The sequence below is a fragment of the Rhinoderma darwinii genome, chromosome 4 (genome assembly GCF_050947455.1).
Source record: "Rhinoderma darwinii isolate aRhiDar2 chromosome 4, aRhiDar2.hap1, whole genome shotgun sequence".
Lineage (NCBI taxonomy): Eukaryota > Metazoa > Chordata > Amphibia > Anura > Rhinodermatidae > Rhinoderma > Rhinoderma darwinii.
Window position 1 is genome coordinate 239,394,398 of NC_134690.1, and position 12,113 is coordinate 239,406,510.

At 40.4% G+C, this 12,113-nt stretch overlaps 1 protein-coding gene across 1 annotated transcript in view; it reads right to left on the bottom strand.

The window, feature by feature from the left end:
• Positions 1–2,495: 2,495 nt before the first annotated feature.
• Positions 2,496–12,113, bottom strand: part of ROS1 (ROS proto-oncogene 1, receptor tyrosine kinase) — a 223,311-nt gene continuing 213,693 nt past the window's right edge. Inside the window, exon 41 of the mRNA XM_075863703.1 lies at positions 2,496–2,755. Within this exon, the coding sequence (XP_075719818.1) occupies positions 2,649–2,755 (107 nt within the window). The 3' untranslated portion in view covers positions 2,496–2,648. The remainder of the gene's footprint in view (positions 2,756–12,113) is intronic.

The following is a 12,113-nucleotide window of genomic DNA, read 5'->3' on the forward strand; positions in this document are numbered from 1 at the left end:
TGTACTAGCGCTCTGCCCGGGACTCCGCTCTGGGAAAGACCCTGACACACTGTCCATATATGGGCAGCGATGTCAGGGAATTCCCCAGAGTCCCGGAGCAGAGCCGATACTAGCGCTCTGCCCGGGATTCCTCTCTGGGGAAGACCCTGACACACTGTCCATATATGGGCAGTGATGTAAGGGAATTCCACAGAGTCCCGGAGCAGAGCCTGTACTAGCGCTCTGCCCGGGACTCCGGCTCTGGGGAAGCCCCAGACATCGCTGTTCATATGTGGACAGCGATGTCAGGAAATTCCAGAGTCTCGGAGCAGAGCCGATACTAGCGGCTCTGTGCGCCGCGGGCAGCAGATGACAGCCCCAGGGGCCGCGTGCTTGAGACCCCTGGGTTAAAGCATTCCAAAGTTATTACAACATAAAGTGAAACATGTCAGATTTGAAAAATGAGGCTCTGTCAGGAAGGTCAAAAGTGCCTAAAGAGGGATGGGGTTAAAGTTACGCTTTCCCTTCATTGTTTACACAGCTCTGTACTGCACAGCTCCGTACTTTTAGTAGCAGCAGTGTATGGTATTATAGTTCTATTTACTTGAATGAGATGAAACTGCAGGGAGCTTTAATATCAGCAGGGTTGCCAAACTACTCTTCAATCTTTTTCTGAACAACTAAAACAAAAACATAATGCTCTTAAATCACAAAGACCCCAAAATTAAAGGGGTTGTCCAGTATTTAAAAAAAAACTGGCAGCAGCATGTAAAAAATAAAATCAAAATTCTGACCAGGTACATTCCCTGCCGCTGCAAGGCCAATGCTTTGTTTATATAGCTGTGAAACCCCCTTAAAGGGATTATCCAGTAAAAAATAAATACCGGTTAAATCCCCTGCCGCTTCAGCTGTGAAGGTTTTGTCATTCCCCACCAGTCTTTATGTACATGGCAGCAGCAATGATGCCAGTAAGTATGGCACATCATGTCATTGATGCTGCCATGTAAATAAAGACCGGTGGGGAACGAAGGAAGCTTCAGTGCTCGATTGGGAGGGTATTTTACAGGTGAGTATTTTTTTCCTCCTGGATATTCCCTGCGCTGTGCTCCTTTGTTTCTCAATGGCTTTCCTTGGAAAACCGAGCAAGTGGTGTACGGGCTCAATAAAAAGTCTACGAGTCCGTACACAGCTTGATCGGCTTTCCGAAGAAACTAAGCGGCACCGCGCTCACCCAAGCACTTCTGCCTCTTTGTTTTAGCGATCAGTGGGGGACATGTCGAAAGTTTTTTCAAAGTTTAATTACCCTTTAATACACTGCTGAGTACTTACAGCGGGCTAGGACTGGTGGCAGGAAAAGGCTGCACAAGGAGAAGAGAGAAGTACGATATATTTATCCTCTCCTTTCACATTATTCAAAATGATCCATTTTTTAGTTATATCTGTTTCTGGGAAAACTGAGTGACAACCAATATGGCTGCATTGCTACCCAGCTTACCTACATTCCTGAATGGCAAATCAGCCTTATTGCGTAATGTGATGGCTGTTGTCACCCTACTTTCCAACAAACAGATTAATTAAAACGTCTGAATGGAATTTATATTTCATTTTCTGTCGGAAAGCTTGATTTTTCCTGGGGAGACTATGCGTTTAAGGGCACAATAAGAATCAGTTGGTCACTATGGTCGGGGGACATGGTCTACGGCTGCACTGGGTGACATTCTCACAGCTCACCTCCAGTCGATGCCTTGCTGGATGACATATGCGCAGTTCAAACTTAAAAAAAATAAATCACGGACAGTCTGTAGTAGTGTAGTATTTAGCAGAAAAAAACCACCTGTGATTAACGGAGAGTTGGCAACCCTGAATAATAGGCACAGCCGCTACTAAAAGTACAGAGCTGCGCCTGGCAAACAATGAAGGGGACACGGTGCTTACAGGAGTGTCGTGGCCCTTGTAATCAGCTGATCAGCGAAGGTGCCGAGAGTTGGATCGCCACCGATCTAATATTGATGGCCTATCCTAAAGAACGGAATAACAATTTTAATGTTATCATAATCAGTCAACGATCTAATTAGTCGCTGCCAGATGTGTGTCTAGAAGTTGCTTATTCCTCTCTACTAATTGAAATTAACATGCATGCGTGGCCAATCCAAGCATGAATGTTTATAGGAAAGTAAGGAGACATAGCTGTCAACAAACCGGATCTAATGTATTTATGTAAACAAGTTTATTTCTTTGTTAGACAGAGGCAAAACCCTAAAAAGTTCCAAATTCAATAAGCACATCTAAAACAGTAAACAATTTTATAGAGTAGATATTCATAAACCGCATACATAAAAACAGATTTATTTTTTTTATTAACTGTCTAACGTATTGTCTCAAAGACAATAGATAAAATATTCATACACAATAGCAATTGTTCCTATAGGACACCATTCACTTGTGGTAAGTGTCAACTGAACATGTTTTCAGCAAATTCCATTGTATCTGTAATAAAGAAAGCGATTTAAGTATCCATTTTTTTCTAATTTCATACATACAAGTATTTCAGGTTTTGGAAATTACACAGTCTGCTCTCTACTAGATGGGAGTGTTCAAGGCTTTACTTTTTTATAAGGTCTTTGGTACCAAGTTGCTTTTCTTAAGTTTTTTTCCCCATTTTCATTGTTTTATGTAGTAACCATTATATAATTGAGGCCATCAAGATTTCTTGCTTCTGTAAGGGTCAATGAACCAGTTTCTTCTGAAGTTGAACCCACAACACTGGCATCTGTATCTGAAAAAGTAAAATCATATCACACATTTATTCAAGTTAACGGCCAAGGTATATGATCTTATGTGGAAATTCAAACCAGTTTCTAAAAAATAAGACATGATAAAGCATTAGCATATTTTTAAATAAATGAGAAAATGCTATATATTGTGTTCAACAGAATGTTCTCCCTGCTCTTTAATCATAAAATGAAATATAATAATATTTCAATTTTATATATAATGGTATTGAAAGAGGAAGCTAGGAAAAGGGATTTCATTGTGAACAAATTAAAAAGAACGTTTACCAAAGGCAACTAACATACACTACATTCGGAAAGTCTTCAGACCCTTTCACTTTTTTCACATTGTTATATAGAGGCCTTGTGCTAAAATAAAATAAAAAAATCACATTTTTCTCCATCATTCTGCACTCCATAATGACAAAGTGAAAACGGAATGTTAGAAATTTTTGCAAATTTATAATAAATTAAAAACTCAAATTTTGCATGGACGTAAGTATTCAGACCCTTTGCTATGACACTTGAAATTTCGATTTTGGGGCCTTCCATTTCTCTAGATCATCTTTAAAAGGTTTCTACGCCTTGATTGGTGTCCACCTGTGGTAAATTCATTTGATTGGCCATGATTTGGAAAGACGCACCCCTGTCCAGGGGCGTAACTAGGAAAGACTGGGCCCCATAGCAAACTTTTGACTGGGGCCCCCCCTCCACTGGGTATTACTCAACCCCCCCATTGTAGATAGGGCCTCCCTATAGATTCCACAACACAGCGCCCCCCTATAGATAGCACCATACACAGCCCCTGTAGATAACGCCTTACAGCCCCACTGTAGATAACGTCTTACAGCCAAAATCCCCCCTGTAGGTAACGCCATACAGACCCCCTGCAGATAACGCCATACAGCCCCCCCTTTAGATAACGCCATACAGCCCCCTGTAGATAACGCCATACAGCCCCCTTGTAGATAATGCCATACAGACCCCCCCTTTAGATAACGCCATACAGCCCCCCTGTAGATAACGCCATACAGACCCCCCCTGTAGATAACGCCATACAGACACCCCCTGTAGATAACGGCATACAGAGTCCCCCCTGTAGATAACGCCATACAGAGTCCCCCTGTATATAACGACATACAGACCCCCCTGTAGATAACGCCATACAGACCCCCCCTGTAGATAACGCCATACAGACCCCCCTGTAGATAACGCCATACAAACCCCCCCTGTAGATAAGGCCATACGGACCCCCCTGTAGATAACGCCATACAGAACCCCCCGGCAGCGATAAGGAGAACGGGGGACCGAAAATCCCCCGAAGTTCTCCATGACAAACCTGTGACTTCCGGCGTCTGCGCAGTTCAATAAAAATGAAATGAGCGCAGGTCACGCATGCGCACAAGCGTGACCGGTGCGCAAGTCATTTCTATGGAGCTGCAGACAGACCCCGGAAGTCCGAGGTTTGTCATGGAGAACTTCGGGGGACTTTCGGTCCCCCATTCTCCTTATCACTGCCAGCGATCACACATATATCCCCTATCCTGTGGAGAAGGGGTGCATGTATTTTGTAGGAACAACCCCTTCAGTGGCATCGCGCTGTAGCAGCTGCTAGCGGAGGATCCGGCCATGGGGGGGCCGTGCCAGCGGGTGGCACGGGCCCCCTCAAGCTGCGGGCTCCGTAGCAGCCACTACGGCTGCTATAGCGGTAGTTACGCCACTGCCCCTGTCTATATAAGGTCTCACAGCTGACAATGCATATCAGAGCAAAAACGAAGCCATGAGGAGGAAGGAACTGCCTGTAGAGATCAGAGACAGGATAGTGTGGATTCACAGGAAAAGAAGAGAAGATCGCCAGCAGGCAACCAAGCCCAATTTCCCAACTACCAAAAATGATTAGAATAAACTTTATTAGGCTACGTATAGCAAGACAGACCACATAGATGCATTTTAAAATTCTCACTACCTAAGACCGGACAAAAAGTAGTCTACCTGTAAAGGTACAGGCATACAATGGGTATTGGTAAGGAACGTATTCCTAACGTTTAGCAAGTTAAATTGTTAAATTGGCTAGTAGATAGTGAGTCCGGTCAGCGGTAGGTATTAAAATATTAGAAGCCCCCCCGACATGTTTCGCTACCAAGTAGCGTCCTCAGGGGTACACGGGGCTAGTGTGGAGGCACAGATCTGGAGAACGGTACAAAACAAATTTCTGCGTGACATATAGTCACCATTCCAATATTCAATCATGCTATTTCTAATTTACATTATGACAAAAAATCATAATAGAAAATACAGTATCATCATGCAACCTTTAATAAATTGTTCCCATTACATAAGTCTCTTCAATATAACACTTAGGGTATGTGCACACGACCTCTGTTCAGGCGTAATGGAGGCGTTTTACGCTCCAATACGTCGGCAAACATCTGCCCATTGCTTGCAATGGGTCTTACGATGTTCTGTGCAGACGAGCAGTCATTTTACGTGTCGCTGTCAAAAGACGGCGCGGAAAATTACGGCCGCATCAAAGAAGTGCAGGACACTTCTTGGGACGTAATTGGAGCCGTTTTTCATTGACTCCAATGAAAACCAGCTCCAATTACGTCCGTAAAAGACGCCACGAAAAACGTGAGTACATGCAATTACGTCTGAAATTCAGGAGTTGCTTTCTCCTGAAAATAGCTCGTAATTTCAGACGTATTTGCTGTTGCCGTGTGAACATACCCTAAGGGTATGTTCACACGATTAACAAAATACGTCTGAAAATACGGAGCTGCACAGAACATCGTAAGACCCATTGCAAGCAATGGGCAGATGTTTGCCGACGTATTGGAGCCAGCTTTTAAGGGGTAATTCGAGGCGTAAAACGCCTCCATTATGCCTGAAAATTGGTTGTGTGCACATACCCTTAAGAATAAGGATAAGCTTGTTACCATCAATCATGTTAATGTTATGTATTAGTATATAGATATCAAATGGACCTATATATATATATATATATATATATATATATATATATATATATATAGTGGACCAAGCTATTGCCCATATTAAAGACATCCATTCCAGCCCCAAAGTTTTACTTATGTGGTCCCAGGGATCCACAGATGTCTTCTCTACAGGTTCATGGGCAAGTCATGACAACCACTGCTCTTGACCTCAGCATATGGGCAAGCTGCAGGACCGCCCTATTGAACAACACCTGTGTATACCTCAATCGGCATGGGCCATGAAAGTAAGACTTTAGTACTAGGATGGGTATCACTAAGGGTATGTTCACACGCACTGTTTTCAGACGTAATTTGGGCGTTTTACGGCTCGAATTACGCCTGAAAAAACGGCTCCATTACGCCTACAAACATCTGCCCATTGCTTTCAATGGGTTTTATGGTGTTCTGTTCCCACGAGGTGTAATTTTACGCGTCGCTGTCAAAATATGGCGCGTAAAAAGACGCCCGCGAAAAAGAAATACATGTCACTTCTTGGGAGTTTTTGGAGCCGTTTTTCATTGACTCCATGGAAAAACAGCTACAATAACGTCCGTAAATGACGCAGCGAAAAACGCGAGTTGCTAAAAAACGTCTGAAAATCAGGAGCTGTTTTCGCCTGAAAACAGCTCCGTATTTTCAGACGTATTTTGCTAAGACGTGTGAACATACCCTAAGTGTCACTTGAAACTATTCCTTTCTTTTCAAACTAGTTCTTTTAAAAGAGGTATGATAAGTATCTATATACTGATGAAAAACTACATGGCATTCAAGTGGACAAAAGGATGCCCTAACTAGTGTAAAGCACACATGGCTTATAACTCACAGCGCACAAATAATCTAATGTAAATTATATTTTATTTACTCTGACAATCTTCAGCCATTATAATAAATATTGGTAAATACATATATAACTGGGGAAAAAGTCTCCAAATCATACAAAGATTGAGCTATATCAAGTTATACAACAGCCTGAAAACACCTGTCCCCCAACAGCCAAGTTGATACTAACCCTGCTGAACCCATGCCAGCTGTACAATGCTAACTATTTATGTGTAAACACTGGATCCAATAAATGGCTTGGATAATTTACTTACTAGCCACATAGAATACATGCCAATCATGCCATAGCAGCATGACATCAGTCACATCTTATGGCCTTTGCCAGAAGATAAATTGTATATATTATTCTACGGCTGACAGATATGATGGATCCATTTTGTAATGTTCCTAATGGATCCCATTAATTTATAAATGTACTGTCAGCTATTTATCAGGATTTAATGTTTTATTTGGTAGAATAGCACAGCAAAAGACACTTTCCTGGCTAGCCGTGAGAACACTAGCAAGTACCAGACCCAGGGGCATAGCTAAAGGCTCATGGGCCCCGATCCAAAAGTCCCTTCTGGGCCCCCCCCAACTTCCTCTTATGGCCGACGGCCCATAGTTTTCAGCAGCATCGCTGGGTCTCCTAAGTGACCCAACGATGCAGCACTAGCAGCCTGGGACGTCACTAAGGACTTAAAACGTTAGAGGCATATCTATAACACTACGACCCCTATAGCTATGGATTGGATTAGCTATAGTGGTTCAGCAGACTTTATGACATATGATAGGCTTAGACATAGGGTCCAGCTCGCCGACATTGTGGCTCCAGCGCTCGAGTCAGGAAAGGTAAGTATAATAATTATTTTGCTTTTTTATTAGTGTTTGTATTTTTTTTGCAGGTTCGGTTGTTGGACTAGTTCAGATTCAAGGGCTACTTGGATGACGGCTATTTTTTTATTCTCAATAAAATGGTTAACAAGGGTTGTGTGGGGGGTTTTCAATTCAATAAAAAAAAATTGATGTCTTTCTAATTTTTTAAACTTTAATACTATCGTTTTAGTAACAGCTGCTGGCTGATTGACCACGTCCATTACTAAGGCAGGGATTAATGTTAGCCGCTTGAAAGGCCATATGTGATTCTCTCTGCTGGGCCCTGTATCTAAGCCTACCACATGGTGGACTTAGAGACAGGACCCAGGTGTGATACGGTATTAAGCACCCTCTTTCTAAGCCTACCACAAGGTAGGCTTAGATACTGGGCCCAGCAGACATGATCACACCATGTATGATCCTGTCTGCTGGGCCCTTTATCTAAACCTGCCCCATGGTAGGTTTAGTTACATGGCCCATGTGTGATCCTGTCTGCTGGGCCCTGTATGTAAGCCTACCACAAGGTAAGCTTAGATACAGGGCCCATGTCTGATACTGTCTGCTGGACCCTGTATCTAAGCCTACCACATGGTAAGCTTAGATACTGGGCCCCAGCAGACAGTAATCTTAAAGTTACTCTCCTCTTCGGCTCCGGGTACAACTCAGGTCCTGAAGCCATTCAGCGTCACAACGTTGTGCATGGTGCACATAGTGTCGTGACGTCATGATGTTGAAAGACGTCCGGAGCAGCACTGCACTCAGGGTAAGTATACTGTTACTATAGTAACAGGGGCCTATGTAGTTTATCACGTAGGCCCCAGTTACTATAGTAACTTTGAATAGATTATACACGTGGTGCGGGGGGCCGTGGGACTCCTGGCTTTGGGGGCAAGTTTCAATTGCGGCCACTGTGACCCCTACAGCTACGCCACTGACCAGACCAACAGAAGCAACTTTAAAAAATAATTCCCTCCAGACCAGTTCATATCTTTGCATCATGCATCAGCATTGAACCCTATCTTCTATATATGCAGGCCATACTAAAAGATAAAACAGGTAATTGAGGTAAGCCCCTCCCATAACCGTGGCATTACCTAAATTTGACATTGCATCTGGCAAGCTATAACTGTGCTTCATGTATACACTGCTGAATTTTCTAGATATTCTGGGTATTCTATTAGCACTTACATTGATTTTTGTTACCTTTAAATCTTCCCTTCCACCCAGTAGTCACAGCAGGACTTCTCACAGTCAAATCCCCTTACAGTAGCCACAGCAGGACTATTCCCAAACACACCACTCTCCCAGTGGTCACAGTAGAACATGAGCCTGACGAAAAACGTGGAAGCTGTACTACACTAGGGTTATGACAAGGCACATTGTTGAGGGCTAGGTTCCAGTGAAGGGGCACCCTTTTTGTGACAATATCACTGCCTACTATTTGAGGACACAGATTCTAGGGAAGTACCAGGGTAGGCTAGGCACTACCATAGGGACCAATGTGATTATTTGGTTGCTGGACCAAGTATTTGCCTTTCTGTTCCTGTCGCTTGTTTATCTCACCTATTTATGTTTACTATCATTTTAATCAGAGGTTTATAAAAGTTATGTTTTATAGATTTGGGAATTTAGTAAAGGTCAGCAGTCAGCTGATGTATTTAGCATCTTGTATTGTTTCCTGGTAACAGTTCTTTCTATGCCTAGTAGAAGTGGTCTGTGATTGTTTCTGCCGGAAGAGATGGCATTGATGCAGTCGGTGACAACATCCTGCTCCATGCATTTAGCACTGAGTGAAAGCACATGGCAGCACGCAACACTGTTACCGCAACGATTTTCTAGTCACCATGGTGACCTATGGATCGGGTGACTACATCTAGATTTAGACTGCTCTATTGACTGCTTTGATCTGTGTAACATCGAAAGAGGAGCAATTGTACTTTAACTCTCAACAAATGACAGTATTCCTCTCTTCTTTTTATTCAAGATTTTCATGCACATTCAAGAGATATTTACCAAGCGCTATAACCCCTTGACTTGTTTACTAATGTTTGTTGGCTTCCAGTCTTTTAGCCACTTTATAAATTCAGATCTCAAGATCATACTAGTCTTTTAAATGTCCTTGACATCTGCTGTGTGAAGTTTTGTTTCGACTAACCACTTAACATAAAATCCTTAAAGCTTGACTGTTTTAAAGCATGTAAGTCTACTATTTTCAACATGCTCTTCAGACAGGAACATAATAATAAGGGTTACTAATTCAATCTTTATATTTATGTCCCAGACAACTGCCGGCCAGCCTGCCTATGTTTAGATTTCTTGCCTGTATGTTTGCTGGTGATGTTTGCCTAAATGAAGCTGAATGAAGTCATGGGGATATTTTTATTCTGTGTGTGTCTGTGCTTCTATTCCTGTAAGCTGACCGATTGGACCATTAGTTCTACTGAAAATGTATATAGTACTTGAGGTGTGCTTCCGGCTAAACACAGAAGAACCCTGGGCTAGCTTAAAGGGAACCCGTCACCAGCATTTCACCTATTGAACTTTACTTATCCCTCACTGGCCGCTGCTACCAAAATTTCATTGCCGTTATCCCCTCTCCTAAACTCCTCCTCCGACTGTAAATAACGGTCTGTAAACATGTTGCGCCTTTTATCGTAATAATTCGGTGTCCTGTTGTACGCTCACCCCAGAAGAGGACATCAATGCACATGAGCAGGATTTTGTGTGCTGGGGGAAGGCGAGGAGCTGTCAATCAAAAGTAAAGAGGCAGAGTAAACTCGGAAAGACTTGAGGAATGAAGATATGACTCTTTTCAAAGGAAGATCTAACTCTTTTCAAACAAAGAAATGACTCTTTTCTGCTCATTTGCATACGGTGTGGGAACACTAAAAAACTGAATACTAAAGCTACAGAGCCGACTAAGAAGACAATTTTAGGTTAAAGAGAAATTATATTTCACCCACTACCCCCTGGTATTGCTGGCTTAAGCAGTAAAATGCTGGTGACAGGTTCCCTTTAACAAGATCAATGTGAAAATATTCCAGTCTTCATTATTATTATTATTATTATGATGATTATTGTTATTATTATTATTACTACTACACGGAAAAACCCTGGGCCAGCTTAACAAGATCAATGTGAAATTATTCCAGTCTTTATTATTATTATGATTATTATTATTATTATTATTTTTATTATTATTATTATTATTACTACACAGAGAAACCGTGGGCCAGCTTAACAAGATCAATGTGAAATTATTACAGTCGTTATTATTATGATTATTGTTGCTATTATTATTATTATTATTATTATTATTATTATTACTACTACACATAAAAACCCTGGGCCAGCTTAACAAGATCAATGTGAAATTATTCCAGTCTTTATTAATATTATTATTATTATTATTATTATTATTATTATCATCAATAATAATAATAATCTTAATATATTTAATAAAAATAAACATGCAATGCGATTAACATTCATTAATGTATATCACTGTAAATGCAGCTTCCTATAAAAAAATCAATATATACAATAATAAAGTCTAAAAATTAAAAAAAAACATATCTAAAGGAACAATTTAATGGGAATGTCTCATGTATTTAATGTTAGTCATATTAATTAAATGTAAATCTGTAGAAGAGAAATAATATGTAATGTATTTTTAACCCCTTAAGGACCAGCCTATTTTTGGCCTCCATGGACTAGCTTTTTTGTTTTTTTTATTCCTGCATTCTTAGGGCCATAAGTTTTTTATTTTACCGTTGACACAGCTGAATGAGACTTTTTGTTTTGCAGGACGACTTGTCATTTTTATTGCCACCATTTTGGGGTACATATAATTTGGTGATGAACTTTTATTAATTTTTTGGGGGAGGGGAATGTAAAAAAAAGTAAATCTTTCATTGTTTTTTTGTGATTTTTTTTAATTTTTATACAATCTACCGTGCGCCATAGATAACAGGATTTCTTTATTCTATGGGTTGTTACAAATACGGACACACAAAATTTTTAGTTTTTTAATGTTTTAGTACTTTTGCACAGTAAAAGCATGTTTTATAGAAAATAAAAAAATGTTTTTTGTGTCGCTGCATTCCAAGAGTCATAACTTTTTTTTTTCATTGATGTAGTCGTATAAAGGCTTGTTTTTTTAATGTATGAGTTGTAATTTTCTATGGCACTATCTTGGGTTTCACTTAATTCCATATCTTTGTGGGGAAGGAAAAGAAATAGCAAATCCACCATCATTCTTCGTGTTTTTTTTTTTATGTAATGCGTATACATAAAATATTATTTTTATTCTATGGGTTGGTACCATTGTGGCAATAATAGCATTTATCTTTTTTATATTGTTTACTTAATAGTAAAATATTTTTTGGGTAAAACGTTTATAACGCACTTAAAATAAAAATATATTTAAGACTAAAAAGTAACTAAGGCATTGGTCTTCCTTCTTTTTAATTTTATTAAATACAGTACTGTGTAAATGTTTTAGGTAGTTGTGGAAAAATGCTGCAAAATAAGAATGATTTCGAAAATAGAAGTGTTAATAAATTTTTTATCAATTAAGAAAATACAAAGTGAATGAACAGAAGAAAAATGTAAATCAAATCAATATTTGGTGTGACCACCCTTTGCCTTTAACCCCTTCAGGACCAAGCTCATT